Source organism: Megascapheus bottae, chromosome 16, assembly GCF_031878675.1.
Source record: "Megascapheus bottae isolate mThoBot1 chromosome 16, mThoBot2.hap1, whole genome shotgun sequence".
NCBI lineage: Eukaryota > Metazoa > Chordata > Mammalia > Rodentia > Geomyidae > Megascapheus > Megascapheus bottae.
Window position 1 is genome coordinate 32,251,584 of NC_143524.1, and position 20,627 is coordinate 32,272,210.

The following is a 20,627-nucleotide window of genomic DNA, read 5'->3' on the forward strand; positions in this document are numbered from 1 at the left end:
GCTTCCTTACAGCGTGTTCCCTTTGGCAGGAAGAGAGGACCTGCCAGATGCCCATTGTGCCTTGTCCTGCTGGGAGGTCAGTTCTGCCTTCCTCCCACCCCCATCCCTGCTGACAGTCAGCTGTGCCACTCACCAGGACTGGGCACAGAGCCCACACCAGGTGCCAAACTGGGCCCAAAGGTACCAAGGCTCTTCTACACTCCCTCCCTCATGCTCAGATCACATTGGCCAAAGCACCTGCCTAACTGCGGGGGCCTGGGGCCTGGGCTTGTCCTCTCTGTATGTACTTCCTTATATGCAGGCCAAGCAGGCAGACATCTGTGTTTCCCCAAATGCAAGGTTTTGGCCGGTGCTGCCTTCCTGCAAAGGAAGAGAACTGTTAGGGTAATCCCGGAACCCGCCATCTCTCCTGCTCTTGAAAGGGTGGTCTGTAAAATAGTTTTTTCAGGATGTAATTATTAGTTAATTGTAAATATATTTATTTATTCATTCATTTTGTCAGTCCTGGGGCTTGAACTCAGGGCCTGGGCACTGTCCTTGTGAGCTTTCTTGATGCTACTGTTCTACCACTTGAGCCACAGCACCATTCTGGCCTTTTCTGCATATGTGGTACTAAAATTGAACCCAAGGCTTCATGCATGTTATGCAAGTACTATACCATTAGGCCACACTCCAGGCTCAATTTTTTTCTGATTTGGATAGACATCATGTTTCAGTCCTTACAAGCAATGGAAGAAATCAAACCTAAAAATGGTTAATAAATTGTACCTACATGAAACACTCACTTTCTATCAAAATAAAACCTTACGTGAATCTGAGGGAAAATATCAATGCCAAAAATGGTAGAAAAAAGATACCAAACAACAAACCTAATAAAACAACCAAGCTCTTAATAGCTAATAGCAAGTATATATGTAGTACTTTGAGCCAGGCCCTCTTCTGTATATATTTTACACATTTTTACTTATTTAATCTTTGTAAGCAACACTATGGGGAAGATAATATTATTACCCCTGCTTAACAGATGGAGCCCAAGTATCAGTGAGATGACAAGCTAACAAATGGCAGAGCTGGGATTTGAACCAGGGTCATCTGTCTCTTGGGTGTGTACACTTAAGGTTTTTTTGTTTTTTGTTTTTTTTTTTTAACACTAACCAGGAAAAAAGATAGGAAGCAGGCCAGGCACAAAAACGGAAATACAAACAAGTGAAAAACATGAGAATTGGGTTTCAATTTCAGTTGGTAATCAAAATACAAATTAAAACCATGAGATACCATTTTTGTCTTCAAATTAAACAAGATTTTTAAATGTTATAATATCAATAAATATGGCATTGTAGGAGTGAGACAGAGATTCTGCAGACTGCTGAAGTTGTTTTCAAATAGCTTTTCTGAAAAGTATTCTGGAAGGACTCAAAACAGTCCTCAGGAGTCTCAATGATACCTACACTCTTTGACCAGGAATTCCCATCCTAAGAATCTAATTTGAGAAAATAGAGAGAGCAACAAAGATTCATGCATAAAGATGTTCATAGCAATGCTATACAAAATAATGAAAAATTAGAAACAACCTAAGTATCTGATAATAGCAGACAGGTTAAGTAAATTGTTTAATCTTCATAATGGGCAATTAGGCAGCCATTATAAATAAATTTGTGTAACAAAAGATACCATAAACAAAATGAACAGACACACCACAGACTACTGGGAGAAGACATTTGCATTGTACATAACAACAGGGAAGATTCATATCAAAGGAATACACAAAGAAAACTTACAAATCAATGTGTAAAAAGCTATCAACAGAAGAACAAACAGGCAAAGGCTGGTAAGTAGGCAATCCTTGAAAGACTTGGCTAATACAGAAATGTTCCCTTTTACTAACTGAGAAATGCCAACAAATTAAGAACACATATCAGCATAGCAAGAGTCTAAAGGCAAAGATACAGGGAGAAGAAATTCATATCCATTGTTGGAAGGAATGTAAATGAACTGTACATCCCAAGGAAAATTGAATTTTACTAATGAGGTCTTAGACCTACAGGTGAAATTAAGATAAATGAGCCAGATCTGTAATCAGATTAAATTTCTAAAACAATGCTGAATTTAAGAAAAAGAGGGAGTAGAAATGATTTCAGTGGAAAATGGACAGGACTTCAAGAATACCTAGCAAGGGAGACCTTCAGCACAGGCATAGCAGTCAGAACCAGTGGAAACCATCAGATGATCTCTGCCTTCCTTCAACCAGACAAAACTCCACAGCTGCCTTTGTGACTATGATTGTTGATTTCTCTGATGGCTCTCCTGGGTTTAAGAAGTTATAGAAATCTCAGTATTTCAAGCCCAAAGGACCCTAATTACCCAGCCTAGTGGTCTTCAGAGTCTGATTTGATTAATTTTATTTTTGTAAATCTTTAAAGAAAACTAAAAAAATTGTACATATATATATATGCTTAAATATACATGTTTAAATATACAAGTGTGCAAATAGTGTTGAAAGGCTTCAAAACAGTAGTTACTGCTGGGAAGGAGGGAGGTGGGGTATGAACTTAAGACTTTTCAGAGGAAAAGTTAGAAGTAGATTTGGCAAAATGATAACTGTTCTAAATTTCAGTAAGGAGATGTGTATTTCTCTTAAGTTACTTTCTGTACTTTCCTGAATATTGAGCTACCTCCACATTTCAGACAAATTGCCTTAAATTTGTTTTAATAACTTGAAATTCCCTGGAAAAACATTTGTGTTATATTATGATAGGGGGAAAATCAGAGCCAAAATATATAACATATTACAAATGAATATCGAGTGTGTAATCCATTTTTTTTACAAATGAAAGGTTTAAGAAAGTTATATAAGAATTTGTAACAGTAGGCAAGACTATAGGTCTGCTTTTGTTTCTTTTTTACACTCATCCATATTTTGTTCTTTTGTTTCTTTTTCTCTTCTTGCCAGGAAGATGTGTTATTTTTATATCTAAAAGAAAATGATTAAACAACCAGGTGAGGAAGCCTGGCCTGTAGGAGGGGAGGGAGGTAATACCCAGGAAGAGTTGACACCTCATGATGGCAATATCCAGGGCTGTCCTTGGCCTAAGGTCAACTCCTAGGTTGGCTACTCTTGAGCTTATTCATATTTTTATCCCAGGCACTATACTAAAGACACAGCAGTGAACAAAATATACATATTTCTTTCCTCACCACAGAACATGTGTTAACAAGGAAGGAAAACTCATCCACTGTATCCTCTCACCTCTTTTTGGGTGTTGTATCCTCTTCTAGGGCTAAGCTTGCTTTCATGGGCCAGTGGTTGTTTTAATTTTTTTTTAGATTATACATCTCTGCACATATTATACATCTCTACAGAGTGCACAATCCTTATGAGGAAAAAGAAGCAGGGCAATAAAAAGAATGCAGTCTTTGATGTGTGGGCAGGAGTATGGCCTCTGAGAGACATTTAGACTGTAATCAAAAGAAGGAGGAGGCTGGGTGCCAGTGTGGCTCACGCATGTAATCCTAGCTACTCAGGCGGCTAAGATCTGAGGATTCTGGTTCAAGTCCAGTCCAGGCGCAAAAGTCCATGAGACTCCTATCTCCCAATTAACCACCAGAAAACTGGAAGTGGCGCTGTGGCTCAAGGGGTCAGGCGCTAGTGTTGAGCTGAAGAGCTCAGGGACAGCGCCCAAACCCAGAATTCAAGTCACACAACTGACACACACACAAAAGGAGGCGATCTGAAATCCCCCAAAGTAAAGTATTTGAGAGGAATGAAGGCCTAGCAGGACACAGTTAAGGAACTGTGAGTTCTCAGTTGTGATGAACAAGAGAGAAAATTTGTGCAAGTGAGAGCAGCAGTAGTCAGAATCAATGTCACAGGTCAAGGAAATACTGTGGAAGTGCCATGGGGAATCATGGAAGGTTTTGAAGCAGGAAGGTATCATTTACCATGGTCAAGATCACTTTGTGCTCCAGTGAAGAGAAACCAGTAGTCTGGAGAAGTGTGGTATCAAAGAAGATAGAGTCAGGCCAGGAGTGTGGCCTAATGGTAGAGTGCTTGCCTAGCATGCATAAAGCCTTGGGTTCGATTCCTTGGTACCAAATACACAGACAAAGCTGAAAGTGGCTCTGTGGCTTAAGTGGTAGACTCTTGAGCTGAAGAGCTCAGGGACAGCACCTAGGAGAGTTCAAGCCCTACTACTGACACAAAAAAAAAAAAGAAGAAGAAAGAAAAAACAGAATATGTGGAGAAGATCTGAGAGATACTTGGGGATAGTTAGCAGGTCTTATCTGCAGGTTATATGTGGGTAATGATGAGTGAAGAGCTAAAGAGAAAAGCCAGGTTTGAGGCATGAACAATTGTGGGTGATAGGGATGGGAAGCACTGAAATGGAGAGGCAGTGACATGGGGACAGTGACTTTTCACCAGGTGTTGAGCTTCAGTTTTGTCATGTATGTGCTGCACCCTATAATCTAAATCTACTTCTGCAGGCCTCCAAGGGTTGAGCTTCAGTGTTTTCATGTATGTGATTCCTGCACCCTATTATCTACGTACACTTCTGCACATCTTTTCTCTCTCTTGCAGGTGGAGCATGTTACTCCTGGGGCTGGAATGAGCACGGCATGTGTGGTGATGGCACTGAAGTTAATGTCTGGACCCCGAAACCTGTGCAAGTTCTGCCATCGGCATCAGGACTCCTTGTGGGCTGTGGGGCTGGCCACTCCTTGGCCCTCTGTCAACTACCAGCATGCACTGCCCTCAGCCAGGACTGCCAAGTTACCCACCCTTCCCCAGATGCCATTGAGGACACCAGATCTCAGGAAGCCATGGACAAAGAAGGAAGCTGCAGAGAAAGACAATCAAGATCTCCCACCCAAAGCCAATCAGACAGGTCCAGAAATGGGGGACTATGACAGAGAACTTTTAATAAAAAGGACCTTTTCCCACCCAAGCTTTTACCAGAGTATTGCTTTTGTCAGGTCATGATGTTGGCTTGAAAAGGGTGCAAGAAGCCAGTTGACTACAAACCAAAACACTAATAGACTGCTTACCTAGCATCCAGGCTCGAGAAAAAGACATTCTTTCTATTTAGTGGATATGAATGAGGGGCTAGATCTTGACCAACGAACATGAAAAGCTATGAGTAAAGCAAAGAAGGCTTTTGCTTTCTGAAGGAAACAGGAAACCACTCCTAGCCTATGGTGGTTCTGGTCCAATAGCCTTTGATTCAGCAAGACAAGAGGACCTGAGGCCACACTCAGAGCAGCCATGGCTCTCCCCTGGGATTTTACACTCTGGGCCAAGCACTGATAATTTGCATATGTAAAGATATGGCGATATTAAGCTTTGGAAAGGAAAATAGTCTTGTCTTTGATGAGTAGGGCCAAGGCGAAAGACTGTGGAGCTGAAGTGGGGGAACAGAAAAAAAAAGTGGTGGGAAAATAGAAAAGCAGAAAGACACATCAGAAGAGTTCTCTGGCACAGACAAAGGAGTCCAGAACCCATGCACCTGTCAGATGATTTATGCCTTCCACCAACCAGGCAGCACTTGAGAACTACCTGTGTGACTATGATTCTTGAGGTCTGTGATAGTTTGGCTCCCATGGCTATAGAAAATTGCATAATCCTAGGACTTCAAAGCTGAAGAACGAACCCTTAATCACCACTAAACCTAGAGGTCTTCAGAGTCCTAGGGTTATCCCACAGATTCTATGGCTACCATGTAGACTCATAAAGAGGGAGGCTAAGTAGACAAAGGATTGCATCTCCCATCTCTAGCTTCTTGAAAGCAACTTTGTCCTGTAATGTTTTCTCCAAAGCCTATTTGTGAACATCAGAAATAAGTGTCTTCTTAATGCTTCTTCACAGTCCTAAGCCCTAGATCTGGAATCTAAAACTCTTAGAGCTCAGTCAGATTATTCTTGGAGCAGGCATAACACAGATGGTCTACATGTGGAAGAAAGAATGGATTTGGCACTGGAAATCCCTATAGACCGCCCCCATGATTCAGGTTCCTCCATTTTACCCTTTACAGAATGTAGACAGAAGGCCTTTCTCCAAGTCTCTTTACTAGCTGGCTTTGATGAGTGTTGTATGATAAATGTTAATGTTAACAAGTGTCTCCTAGAATTTTTTTATTCCCTTTGATTTCTATTGATTATACCCAGACTTCGCAGATGTCAATCCCCTAAGAGATTCAGGACTCCTTGAGCAAGGGACTGGGCTTGGAGAGTTTGGGAACCCATTCACCAAGGATTGGTATTGGTACACAAGTGCTCAGTATATAAACACATGTCCTGCCCTAAGGGACTCCATGTGGTGTGGGGAAGTTAAATCAGTGGGATCTACTACCATAGTCCATATTCATCTTGTTTTATTCCCCTTACAAATGTTTGAGAGCCATGCTGTTAGTCTCTTGGCCACTGTGAAGTTAATGGTAGTTCCATCCATCTCTAGGCTCGTTAGAGAAATAGGAACTAACTTGAGAAAACACCCTAGCATTAAAAAAAATTGTCTTTCCTGATCAACTAAATGAATTACCTTCATAGCTCTGTGTAAGAAGGAATAAAAGGAAGAGAGGCATGAGCCCCTATGTGCTTTGGCCATGGAATGACAGTTAAATGGCTAAACAAGAAAAAAAAATGGCAAAGTTTGCTCTTTGCTCCCGATCACAGGCATGTCTTCCCTGATGTCTTCACCACCTTTGTCTCTGTGGATGGTGAGCTTTCTCTGACCAACCTTGGATGAACTGGTAATGGAGGACTGATGAATCCAGGTGTGTGGCTCAGAAGAAAGCCTTCCCATCATATCCACAGTTTCTCCCACTTCTGAGTGAAGGTGGTTTAGCCATCATTGTGAACTTACGTTAGCAATTGAAGTTACTGGGGCATTGGTGGGTATGTCAGAGGGAGGGCAGTTCAGATCCTCAGGCATATGTGTAAGTGCTACAGAGTTCAGAATTGAAGAGCTACTGGAGCACCGAGGACCATGAGCCTGTGGAAGGAGGTTAAGGAGGATGCACTCCTTATAAGCCAGCTGAAGGGCATCAGGTGGCCAACTATAGGTGTAACAGGGTGTGAATTGGCCCCTTCTGGCAACAACACGAGAAGAAGGATAGGAGATCGAGTCCTGAGGGCCCTGAGATTTAGGACCAGCAAGTCTGGTCTTCCTGTTAATCTTTTAGCACCAGACACAGGAAGCCCTCAGTTAATGAGGGACAACTTAGTCTAACTCTGGTCTGGTTAATAGACCACCTGGGTTATAGTATCTAGACTTCATCATTCATTGGATGTTTGATGCTGCACCACTATACCTCTCATTCTCTTGCCTCTTCAATGGATCCATTGTTGTGGGCTATTATTAGACAATGTTAGTAAGATGCCCCCCCCAACACACACATAGTAGCTGTTCAGTGTATATTTTCCTCATTAACTACTTTGTCCCTGAGAACCTATATACCAGGTGGCTTTGTGTTTTTCAGACTTCTTTTGCTGGTAGGTCATTGAGTTACATAAGCATTATCCTTCCTGCAGTAACCAAGGCAGTTTGGCTAATGCATCCTCAAATGTATAAATGGTTATTACAGCATCTGGACAAAAAAACCCCTGGACAACTGTTCCACCAACACCATGCCCTTGCTCATTGGGCTCCACAGGGCAAATGTTTAAGCAGGGATGAAAATCTGGTAGGTTAAAATTCAGCACCCCATAACCTCCCCCCGACCCTCCAGATCATTGACTCGGGCCACTCTGGGACTGTTAAGAAAATTGAAATCAGGGGAAATGACACCCACTTATTCATTTTCCTGGGCAGGTTGCTTCCCCTTTATGAGCAGCATTTATTCATCTGCAAAATGAACAGAAGTTGCCAGGTACCTGTGGCTTGCTCACGCCTGTAATCTTAGCTATTCAGGGGGCTGAGATCTAGGATTATGTTTTGAAGCCAGCCTACACAGGAAAGTCCATGAGACTCCTAGCTCTAGTTAAGTACAAAAGCTGGAAATGGAGTTGTGGCTCAAGTGGTAGAGCCCTAGCATTAAGCACAAAAGCCTGGTTGTTCCCAGGCCATAAGCATAAGCCCCAGGGCCAGACCAAAAAAGAGAGAGAGGTGGGGGGCACAGAGACAAGGAAAGGAATGACATTATCCAAAAGGAAATGTACTCTTTACCTGACTTAAGTATTTGTAGTCCTTCTGCGCACCACCTTTATATTAATAATAAAAAAAAAATTTTAATGCACCGAGATTGACTCCCATGACCTCCAAAGCCTCTTTCTGCCTGAACATATCTGGAATATCTAATGAATGGAAAAAGGATTGTATTCTCCATTCTACCTACCTATTACCACCACCCCTCAGCTTGAATAATTCAAGGAAATCAGCACCCCTAGGAGAGAACACTAACAAGGTACCTCTGGGCTGAAGGAATGGCATTCCAGCCCTGCAAGAATACAGCTAGCTAGGAACTCAGATGTGACTGACCTAGCCTCCGGCTCCATATCATATTCAAGGAGGGCCCTAGTAGGTAGATGGCCACGGTCTGTCCAAGGTGCCTGGGTGCTCTGACAGGATCTATTCAAGGGCTTAACAATATGATACGATTCAGAGGACCACCCAGAGGATGTGCTGGTGGTAAGACCCAAGACTTCTCACACCCTGTACTTTCTGAAAGCTGCTTCCTTCTCCCAACCCCAACAGCATCTGCAACCCAGGAGACCACTCTGCCCAACCATCCATCAGGGGTCAACTTCCTCCTTAGAGTCTGGCTTTCCTTCAGCAAGCCTACAGTATTAGTCATAGTCCAAGGCTTAGCCCAGCCCAGCCCAGCCATAGAAGACCCGAGGCCCAAAACAATCTCCACACTGCCTGAAGGCAATAAAAACCCAGATCCATGCTTCATCTCAAAAGTCACCTTTTTATTTCCAGGGCCAGGGCCCAGGGAGGGGAGGTTGTTGAGCTAAAGCATCGTTGCTTTCTTTCCAGGAAATGTTGTGTGCTGCAGTGAAAGCTCGAGATGTTGCATTTTTTTTTTCAACTCAAGCATGTGTTTTTCAAAAATATCATCTCCCCCCCCCCAAAACTAATTTTAGAATCAGACCAAAGCCAAGCTACTGTCCTCTGTTTCTGTTGGGAAAATACTATATTTATTCAAGATGCAGAAGCGTGTCTCTGCAAACCTCCAATTGCTTCAGGAAAACAAATCTGCTTTAGACTATACAGAAACCATGATACAAAATTTATTTCATGCTCGAATCGCTTTGCATAACATTGGGCATGCAGGGTTGTTTTTTTTAATACTCTGAAGAACTAAATTGCATACAATTCCAGGTTGTACCTTAATAAAGAGTGGAGGATGCCCCTCCAGTGGTCCTGAACTTTTGGTGCTCTACATCCTGGTGTTAAAATAACACTTGGAGAATCCATACGGTGTTGATTATGTACTATGAACAATTTGTTATGAAAGTTGGTCACATTGGATCTACACACCGCTAAGATGAGAGGATCAACCTAAACTAGCCGCTGTCAGGGATCTTGGGGAGATGTCCGCTGGGTCACAAGCATGCCAAACAGAGGGAAGAAGGCAGCAGTGCGAGTTTCCATGATTCTATTTGGAGCAAAGTTCTTGGTTTCCACATGAGAGATGAACTACGAAGGTGAGGTCAATATGACCGATGACTGACCGACTGCCCTTTTTAGAACTGTTACTCTTGATCTTGTGTACAAAAAAAGAGAGGATGCACTCCATTCCCAATCCCCATCTTTTTTCCTCCCCGGCCCTCACTCCCAGAAATGTACAGGTTTCTAACGAACGCCATTACAGTTTGGCTCCAACAATGTGTGTAAAAGTAAAGAGCTCTGAAAGAAAATATAAGACTTTTTCTTTTCTTCTTCTTTTTGTTTTTGTTGTTGTTTAGAGTAATTATACAGTTGCAGGGTGGAGGGTGTTGGTGGGTTTGGTTTCTCTGGGTTTTCTGTTTAACTTCATGCAAGTCATGCTAAGGAACCCCTCCACCCCCTTCCCCCAAATAAAATAAAACTTTAAAAAAAAAAAAGGGAAAGAAGGAAAAGAAATCCTCTACGGTCAGTTACCATTTGGCCGTAGAAAAAGCTACGTCCGTCCTAGTACAATGCCTGGGCCACTCGGACTCGTCCGGCAAACCTGCGTGGCGTGAATTTACTCTGTCCGAGGGTGAGGAGGGGCTGCAGGTCCACCCAGATGCTTAATAGCCACCAGTGTCCTCGGCCAAGCCGCCTGGTCAAGTCACTCTCACAGCCTCTGTCGGCATATACTTAGCAATGACAGGGCTTTCTTTGCAAAGATCTGTATGTAAAGAATACAATTAACACTTGAGCTTCTCTTCTTCACCTTCCCATCCCGATTGGTACTTAGTTTTTAAGGAAGGAGGAGGAAAGACAGAACAGCCACATGCAGAGACAGGCAGGTTCTTCTCCAGCTGGCTTGTTTCCCATGCAGCGAGCCAGCCTAGCAGCCTCGTTCTCTCTCTCCTGGGGGAATCAGTGGACTCCCTACTTCTACTCTGTACATGAGCTCAAACACTTGAAGGCCTTCTGGCTTGAAATCAACCTGAGAAAAGCAAGTCCTTGTGGCTATCAGGACCCTGTAAGAGCGAGACTGGGTGGATGTGGGTGGAGCCTTCGCCCTTGGTGGCTCCCAAAGGCTCTGGCACCTAAACCCAAGTGGGTTCTGAAACAAGTATCACCTATGGATGGTGTTGGCTGCACCAGGACTCACTAGCCACCACAGGGAGACAGGGCTGCATGTGTCCCACATCTCCTGGACCTCTGGAATCACAGCAAATCACTCTTCCTTTCTGCTCTTTTAGGCTACATCAGCTGATCTAATATTCAAGATGAAAGACACAAACAGCCCTGTCTCCTGAGTAGGGTCAATACTGGGAACCATCTTCCCCTTTCTCCCCCACCCCTGACCGCATGGTGGCCTCTGCTCCTGAGCATTCTAGAAATCGCCCCTAGGAAAAAGCCAGTTGCAAAGGAGAGCAACAGACCCATCTATGGCAAGGATGGGGCCTTCCTGAGACTGGCAGCCTTCTGCCATGCAGCACCATGCAGGGAGTGGCATACCACACTGAGGTCAGGTGGCCTCCCAGCAAGATAACGAAGCAGGAACCAGCCTAAGTTATGTGGATATAACCAAGTACTAGTGACCCAAGGACTTTCCTTCATCTCAGAGTGGGCTGCCTTTCTGTTTCTAGGCCTACCCTTGATTTTGAAGTCTTTTTTCTCCTTGTATCTGGATTAACCACTTCAAAGCATAGAACTGTTCAGTTGACAATGGCCACAGTACGTGTCAACTGTTGCTTTAAAAAAAATCTCTCCAACTACTGTCTGACTCAGCAGCCGCTCCCTCCTCCCCCCATCAGCATGCACCTGTGTGAGCCTGTGCGGCACTCCAAGACATGCATGAGCTGGCCAGCCAATCTAAGGGACTTAGAGAGGCTCCTTTAGCTTTCCAGGCCAAACCAGTGCCTAGAGCCTTGGCTAAGTGTTCTAGGCCTCTCCCCCACCCATGCTCAAGCTCCAGTAAAAGCAGGATCCACCTGAAGTTTGGATTCCAAGGAGACTGTTAGTCTCAACTTGCCAACCACAAGGGGGCGCTGACCACCTCAGAGCTGTGGCCAATGGGCACTGATGGAAGGGGCTGCACTAAGTCCCCAGTCTTTTCTTGGCAAATTCTCTGTCACTAGCATATTCAGACTGGCGTACATCTTACCTCTGCAAGGACCATGGCCTTATCCCTAAGCCCTGAAATTACTGCTCTCTTCATTCCTCCCACGAGCCTTTGATCCTCTTTAAAGGATGTCTCTTCCATAGCATGGATCCATAAGCTAATTTCACAGAGTCTTGGCCAACCTAGGCTCATCTTATTGCCCTCCTCAACCAATGAGAGGAGAGATAATTTTGCTCTTTGGACCTTCCCTGTCTCTGCCAAAGCAGTCTGGGAACGTTGAGGCTCCTCCTGCCTCCCTGGGTACCCCTGCGATGGTCACAGCCCATAAGTCAGCCTGTGAAAGGCCTTTTCTACTACTTAGCTCAATTATGTGCCCACACTTCTCTTGGCCTCAGCTTCTCTCTGCCAGTCTGACATTCCATGTTGAGGGGAAAAGGGACTCAGGCCTCCAGGGACCATCCCTGGGGGACTTCCCTTATCCCTCGGTCCTCACCACCACCCTTCATGTGCCTGCCTGCCCCTCAGCACCCCTCACCCACCACCCTGCCCACCCATCTGCAGGAGCGCGAGGCAGACCCAGCCGATGCACAGAGCTCCAGCTTCCTCTACATACCCTTTCTCATTCCTCCACCAGGTGGGCACGCGTACTCCCCGGTTGATAAGAGGAAGCAGGGTCCGTATCTCTCGCGGGTGCCCGAGCGGGTAAAGGGCAGGCCCTCATCGGGAGTGAGGGCCTGGTCTATGTGGGGGCAGTCTTCGTTCGCCAGCGCGGCCTTCGCCACCTCCCCATTCAGTTTGGAATCTTCAAACATATAAGCAGAAGCTATTGAGACACTGAAAACTGTTTAGTGAGGGAGGAACAGGCCGGAGATAGGACATTTGGCAACAGGCAGCCAGTCTCTGAGGGTAGAAAGGGGTTAGGCCATAGAAGAGGGTGCAAGGCTGGGGGGAGGGGGCTCAGTCCATTCAGGCAGCCTGCAGGCTGCCTATGAGGCAGGGGTGGAGGGACTCCGGGGTTTGCTCAAAGTTTGCAAAAAGATGAATTGGTGATGGGCCCAGCATATGGTTCTGAGAGCCAGGTCCAGGGCCCAAAGCGAGACAGGGCCAATGAGACAGGATGATGTGGATGCAGTCATGGGGAGAGGGCCAGACACAGCGCTCAGGGAGAAGACAGACAGACACGCAGAAAGGTTCCACTCCAGAGAGGTGGCCTTTCATACCCTGCCACTGCTGACTGGATCCTGGCTGCCTTCTAGTGACATCTAGCCAGCCACTCAGACTTCCCCAGCCCCACCCAGACCCCATCTGATCTATTCTAGACCAGCTAATCACTTGGCTCAGCCTGCCCCTCCCCCACATCTGGTCACTCAGCCTGCCCCCACCACTCCATATGAACCCAATCTGGTCATTCTGCTGCCCCTGTCTGGATTGTACTTTCTCCTGTGTCCCTGCAGGGACCCAATCTCTATAACTGTTGGTCCTCCATGCAGAGCAGGCCTGGTCATATTTTCTATTCTGTCCTCACAGGGACCCAATCTCATCCCTCTCCAACTGTGTCTCTCACAGATTAGGCCTGTCACACCTTCCATTCTGTCCCTACAAGAACCCAGTCTGGTCACTCTGATTCCCTATCTCTTATACAGACTGACCCTGGTCATGCATTTTACTCTGTCCTCACAGGAATCCAATCTGATTGGTCTGCCTCATTCTCCATACAGATTAAACCTGACTCAACAATCTCTGTCTCCTGCAGATCCAATTTGACCACTCCATTTGTTCCTTCCCTACCTAGTCCACTCTGTTCCCACATATATCAAGCAGTGTCCCCATGATGCCCCAAGTGGGTCTGCTCAGCTTGCATAGGCACAACAAGGATGTATGCATGAGACTGTGATGGCAGGACAGGGATGTGGGAAAGGCTCCCATTCCTGTCCCCTCTGCTAGTGTCCCGGCAAAGCGGAGCAAATGGATGTGTAGAAGACAATAGCAGCTGATGGCCTTGGGTAAGGAAAATGTAAGCTTTGGCCTCGGAGAAGGAATCTGAGAAGAGGTCTGGAGCAATCTTGGTGGGGAAAAAAGTGTGGCCAGAGCAAAGAACCCTGTCTTTCCCACTTCCAGGAGGTGAGCCATGGAAGCCTTGGGCTGGCAATGGTGGCTCTGACTGGCCTTTGCCAGCCTCCTCCCCCTGTCACCTCTACATTCTCTGCCTTCAAAGCCAAATCTCCCTGGCCAGGGTGGAGCCCACTCAAACACTGCACCTGAGGTAGAAACCTCAGGGGCAAGCCTTTTTCTGGAAGGAAATCCACATAGGCAATCATGTTAGGGAAAGCTTTCTAAAAGACTAAGAGGAGAGAGGGGAAAGCTGGAGACTATTTCCACCAGACCTGATACTTTCCCACGATCCTGTTCACATCATGTAACTACACGCAGGAGAGATCCTTTCCCAAGTGCACACACTTAGCACACCTATGGGCAGGATCACCACCCGTGGACACATCATGTCACTACAAAGAGGCAGTCAGTCAAAAGAGAAATGGACCAATCAGGTTTATTCATAAAGCAAATCAAAAAATCCCATAATAATTTTGGAACTTAAAAAAAAAAGTCTCTCATACAAGATGGCAAAGCATTTCACGTACAGTGTGTTTCTTGACAGATCCCAGGGGCTTCACTCCCCAATTGACTCTGAACCAGAAAGGCCAGTTACCAAGGAAACCAAAGAAACTCTGACACCATGTGACTGGGTCTGGGGGCTGCCTAGCACACGGGGCGTGTTTATGGTCCTCACAGAACATATGGGTCTTGTCTCACCCTCTCTAGTTGGCACCCCAAGGGTCTCTGGAAGGAAGTTGCTAGGAGAAGGGAGGGAAACAGTTTGGAGGGGAAGGGGATGAGGGACTGGAAAATGGGGGTTCTCTGCATGACTTTTTCTCTAAGAGGGAAACAGAGGCTTTTCCAGGCAACGTGTCCTCTGGTTGGACAGTGAGGATTTTCTCTTTCTTGGCTATCATCATTTGTCACTGGAGATGTCCACAGCCTCAGTCCTTGTCCAGGGTAGGGGTCAACAGTAGCTGCCCCTCTCTGCCTCTGCCTCTGTGGAGATGGTACAGCCTGAGACCCCTCCTTCCACTGGCTCTGTCTACAAGCAGAGCTCCTTTTCCCTGGGTTTTCACATCCCACAACTGTGAAGGGCTCAAAGCTGAGAGGTAAGCTTTCTCTGAAGGGCCCGGGGGCAGGGATTTGCCATTGGGGCTCCCAGGAGACTGCTTTTCTCATAGCCTTGACCTTTGAGATGAGACTGTTGATTTATCTGCAATGGAGGGTGCAAAAACTAGACCATTCCTCTCCTGAACTCCCGCAGGGTAACCAGAAGACAGAAAAGAAAGAAACCAACAAAAAGGGGACAGCTGTCTAAAATCCAAGCTCGCACAAGGCTTCCGAGCCACCTGCCACGCCATCTTCTGCATGCGATGGCAGCTAGGGGCCCACATCCCCACCGGCTTTCAGAGGGCTAGTGCCCAGCCTCCTGCCCAGGGCGCCCCCGGGGTGTCCAGGGACCCAGGCCCCCCACTAGACCCACAGGCCTGTGATGATGAAATGACAGCATGGGCAGCGTCTCAGAGATGGTTTCCAGGCTTTGAAATGAGCTGAGATGAGCGTCCGTGAGAGGGTCATTTTTTTTTAAACTTTGGAGCAAGGAGAACCTGCTTGGCCAAGCCCTCAGCCAGCAGGCTGGCTTTTCTGCCTGTCTCCAGGCATGGCCCCTGCCGTACTTACTGTTCACACCAGCAGTGGGCAGCAGGGGGCGCACACAAGACTGGGGTGGGGTGGGAGTGGCTGGGCATTTCCTTGGGTTTACCCCTGAGGGGTTTGCCCAGCCGGGGACTGAGGGTGTAAGAGTGAGAGGAAACATCCGAGGATAGATGGATACAGTCCGTGAGAAACACATCACGAGACCCAATACAGTCACGCAACAAAACGAAGAGAGAGAAATATGATTAGTGGAGAGAGAGAAAGAATGTGAACAACACAAATAACACCCATGCCTGGCCCTGGGTTAAGGCCATTTCTCCACCCACTTCCCCCAGCCACCAGGGGGTAACAAGGACCCCACTCAGGATCCAAGCTACCAACCCTGCAGCTTGTACACATGCAGGTCTCTTCAGCCCCACATCCTGCCCTATCAACTCTGCCCCCAATCCCACCATCCTCCCTGCCCCTGGACTAGCACCATTCCTTGGGCAGCACCTTGCAGCCCAGCAGGGGATAGGTGGAAGGGTAGGGAGAGCGGAGTGGCTCCCAGAGGCTATCTCTAGACCTTGCTGCTGCCCTGAGTACCCATGGACAAGAAGGAAACCCAGTCACCATCCCTGCTTCCATGTCACCCACTGCTACAATGGGACCCTAGATCCCTGGAAGCTATACCACAAAGGACTGACTCACACCACAGGAGTGGAGATGGACAAGACATGCGTGAATGGACATGGCAGGACAGAGGGAGCACTCTGAGTGCTCAGAATGGATGGAGGAGATCCCGACTATAGATGTGAGAGGCACCTCCAGGTGAGGGGTACCTTGTCCTCAGCCATTGCACTAGTCAGTTCCAGGATATGTCTTCTGGCCACTGTGAGGCCCAATATCCAGAGGAGAACTGGACCCTCAACAACCTCTCCCAACAAAACCTTCCACGCCATGCAGCCATGGCCCAGAGGACAACGCCCATGAAGAGATCATACCATCACTACGACAGACATAATGCTATGTTTTCAAGAATGACGGAGAGGTGGAGGTGAGGGAAAGGAGCTGATGGCTCAGCTGGGAGGCCTTGGTTCAATTCAGGGCCTGTCTTGCATGTGTTGGAGGTGGGATACCTACAAGGCCTAGCCCGGCCCCTAAACTAGGCTTTTCTTTTTTAGAAGGGGAAACTGGAGAAATCCTACACTTGGAGAGGTACATTGGCTTCCCAGGGGGAAAGGCCTTGGAGACTGCATCTTACCTCCCACAATTCCTGTAGCATCTCCTCTCTGCTCACTACATTTGCCTTCCTGGCCTCTAGCTTCTCTCTCACAAACTCATGTCTACTCTACACCCAGCCAGATGCAGAGCTACTGGTAGAAAAGGAGGCAAATCGGAAAGGAGTCTGGGATTCAGGATGGCAGGGAACAGCCCCTAAGAATTTTACCCCCTCTTGGTAGTAGATAATCCTGGTTGTCGGGCACCAATTTTTAGGAGGGATGGTCTGGTAGGAGAGGAGGTCAGGATGAGACTGGGGTCTCAGAGCCAAGCAGGGTGGTCTGAACATCAGTACAGCACCAGCGTCACCAAGGACTTGATGGGGAACACAGCAGGGAGACAAGGGTAAGGAAGGGAGGGCAGGAAGGTCCCACCACTCAGGCTCTAGCGGGCAAGTTTGGATGGGCACTGAGTACCTAGTCAAAAGACCTTCCAAAATCAAAGCTCCATAGGCCCCTGAAACCTAGAGTCAGGGCAAGTAGCTGCCAAGGGCAGGGCTATCAAGGCTGGGCATAGGCCAAGGAACACAGGAGATCTCACAGGAAAACATGAGCTTTGCAAGTCTGCTGAAGCATAAAAGGAGGGCTATGTCCCTGGGACTAGCTAATGTGCACATGTGAAAACCCATCCACACGCCTGTGCTAGGGGTGGAAGGAAGGGCTGAGAGAGGGAAAGATTGTCACTATCTGGGCATACAGAGGGATCTATTCTACCTAGAGTAAACTGAGGATTGCTGATGGGTTGAGTCTGGGGCTCCATGCTTGGGGCACCAATCCTAAAAGACACAGTGTTGGAGAAGTTAGTTACATTGGAAAGGCCAAGTGGTACAGGGCCATGCCCCTCATGCTAAGCACTTCCTGATAGGGTCCACAGTGTAGTTGGGGGAGGGGAATAGCCCAGGCCAGAGCCAAAGAAATGTCCGTGCCTTGACTGAGGATTCCTGAAGCTAGCTAATCCAAAGCAGAAAGGTGGGGCTTAGGCTTCTCATAGAAGTCACACATGTCTCCATATCTCAGTCTCTGAGACATCAGACCCAACCGGTAACACTGAACCTACTCCTCTCAGGTCCTTACAGGAATCCCAGGAAGAGAGGACATGGGGCAGGGCAAAGAGACTGGGAGATGCCATGGACAGAGAAGTAAGCCTTGGGATACTGCTCTGATTGTCCTAGCTGTGAGCTGAAGCTGGAACAGGATCAGGATGGGGTAGTGGGGGAAAGAAAGCACTTCAGCAGGGAAAGGGAATCAGTCACCTGCCGCCAGGAAGCCACCCAAGCCAAAGAGAAACTTGCTTGTTTGCAGCTGAGCTAACACTGCAGTCACCATCAGACCAGGGCATATAAATATCCTTCTTAGACTAAATGGACCTACTCTCCCATGTCCATCGCCTGCTCTTCCTGGTACTTCTTAGCTCAGGGTTGTCATTTTTCTCTGGGTCATCAATTCCTTTGAAATCCCTGTGTCCATAGAATAAGTTGATGGTATTCCATGGGTAGAGGTAGACTATGGGCTTTATTTCTTCAGACCAGAGCCCCAAGATCAACTTTATGTGCTATGTGCATGTTCTCATAAAACTGAGATAGTCCCATAACAAACCACTAGCCATGGAATATTAGAATATATCCCACGGTGACTAGTATTGTTTCATGGTCCCCCTCCCCCCTCCCCGGACCCCAGTGGTTGTACGTTGGTTGGGAGTCTGGTATTGCTGCTGCAGTCCCCACTGCCAGACATGCAGACAACCCTCGTAGAGGGTTGTTGCGGATCTAAAATGCTTTCATCAAAGCTGCCCAGGGTGTGGCCACTCTACTCCTCTGCTCACCAGGCACTGCCATCAGGTCACCGGAAACTCCCACTGGACCATTGACCCAAACAGACAACGTGAAAGCCAGAGTCACTCCAACAGGTTCCTAAAGATAAATTGCTAAACTCTAGAGTGGTGGTAGAGGATGAGTTGGTTCGGCATGCTAGGGGGTAAGTAAGCTTGTCACGGAGGGCTAGGGGTGTCTCCTAAGAAGGACCTGGAGCTAGGCAGCCAGCATCAGAGCAGAAATTCTACTTGACTATGAACACAGGCTCTGCTGAGGCTGAGAATCTTGCTACTCCTTTGCAGGGATCTTCCTGCCTGGATCCCATGCACCATTTCTGCTGTCTACACAGCCTGTGTGGAACTGTGTTAAAGATCAAATGAAAATCCTACGGCACCTCCGAATCACATCCACCCCCACCCTGCCCCAACACTAGGTCAGTAGCTGAGTCAGAGACTCATGCTTGACTCCTGCCCACCTGAGCAGTAGCCCCCCTGGGCTCCTGCTAAGACAGTCCTCAGCAACCTCACAGTAGGCGTGGTCTCTTCAGAACTCAATGAGACCAACTGCATGAACCTTCTTACCCAGAGCCAAAGCGAGAGGCTTCTCTAGCAGGCTCTCTTGCCTTCTGAATTTAGCCACCCAGCATTGCCCTGAGCCCCCAGGCTCCATACCTCGAAATGGAGCAGAGGGTCCCCGGTTACCCAGGGAACTAAAGAAGCAGTCTGACTGAATCTGAAATCATCACTACAGGGGGTGGAGGTGAAAGGTCAGATCGACATGCCTCTAAGAGGTTTCCTACCTGCTCTGTTAATTTCTAAAATTTCTTCCTGGGCCAGCGGACATGTGTCACTCTGAGTACTGTGGTGTGGAGAGTTTACGACAGATTTACAATAATTGGGAGATCCCAGCTGCGGTGGCCGAGGAATATGCTTCTTTTTTTTCTTTGGTAGTTTCTGCTTAGCCATAGCTAAGGAGTAGTACATCCCAAAATTGTTCACAATGACCGGCACAGGCATGGCGATGGTTAGCACACCTGCCAGAGCGCACAGTGCTCCCACCAGCATGCCGGACCACGTCTGCGGGTACATGTCTCCGTAGCCCAGCGTCGTCATGGTGACCACAGCCCACCAGAAGCCGATGGGGATGTTCTTAAAGTGCGTGTGCTCGCTGGCGCTGGGGTCGTTGGGCTGGGCCCCTATCCTCTCGGCATAGTAGATCATAGTGGCAAAGATAAGCACTCCCAGGGCCAGGAAGATGATCAGTAGCAGGAACTCGTTGGTACTGGCACGAAGTGTGTGGCCCAGGACCCGCAGGCCCACAAAGTGACGGGTCAGCTTGAAGATACGCAGGATACGCACAAAGCGGACGACACGCAGGAAGCCCAGGACATCCTTGGCAGCCTTGGAGGACAGGCCGCTTAGGCCCACTTCCAGGTAGAAGGGGAGGATGGCCACAAAGTCAATGATGTTGAGCGAGTTTTTGATGAACTCCACCTTGTTGGGGCAGAAGACGACACGCATGAGGAACTCAAAGGTGAACCAGACCACACAGACGCCCTCAATGTAGGTGAGGAAGGCTTCTGTCTCTGCTTCCCGGTAGTAGCGTACTTGTGTGCCATTCTGAACATTCTCAATCTCCGTCTTGTTCACGATGGGGTTAAAGCGCTCGTGGGTCTCCAGGCAGAAGGTGGTGATGGAGACCAAGATGAAGAAGAGCGAGGCGAAGGCCACATACTGTGGGTAAGAAATACACAGTGTCAGAGGGAGGCCTTCCACTTGGAGTGGAGAAACTTGGGGTGCCTTGCGTTGGGTGCAGACAGAAGGCCAGACCAGGGGAAGCTGAAGGCTTAGGAACACTTTCAAGCTCCAGTGGTAGAGCACCTTGAGCTGAAGAGCTCAGGAACAATGCCCAGGATGAGTTCAAGTCCTATGACTGACCGCCCCTCAAAAAAAAAAAGCACTTTCAACACAACCCAATCAGACACGCCACACTTCCCTCCTCAGGACTGGGACATGTGAGGTGCTGCCAGGTCTGGCTAGCAAAACAGTTCTCTTTGATCTTCCATGATTCCTTTTTCCCCACGGCCAGACAACACTGAAGCCCTG

General features: G+C 47.5%; 2 protein-coding genes across 2 annotated transcripts in view; one reads left to right on the forward strand and one right to left on the reverse strand.

Moving 5' to 3' along the window:
• Positions 1-4,943, forward strand: part of Sergef (secretion regulating guanine nucleotide exchange factor) — a 210,239-nt gene extending 205,296 nt beyond the window's left edge. The window contains exon 11 of the mRNA XM_090348044.1: positions 4,577-4,943. Coding sequence (XP_090204170.1) covers positions 4,577-4,905 — 329 coding nt within the window. The 3' untranslated portion in view covers positions 4,906-4,943. The remainder of the gene's footprint in view (positions 1-4,576) is intronic.
• Positions 4,944-8,883: 3,940 nt separating this feature from the next.
• Kcnc1 (potassium voltage-gated channel subfamily C member 1) overlaps positions 8,884-20,627 on the reverse strand; it is a 41,826-nt gene continuing 30,082 nt past the window's right edge. The window contains exons 2-4 of the mRNA XM_090348045.1: positions 19,322-20,255; positions 12,313-12,501; positions 8,884-10,310 (exon numbers count right to left, since the gene is read on the reverse strand). Of these exons, the coding sequence (XP_090204171.1) occupies positions 10,246-10,310; positions 12,313-12,501; positions 19,322-20,255 (1,188 nt within the window). The 3' untranslated portion in view covers positions 8,884-10,245. The remainder of the gene's footprint in view (positions 10,311-12,312; positions 12,502-19,321; positions 20,256-20,627) is intronic.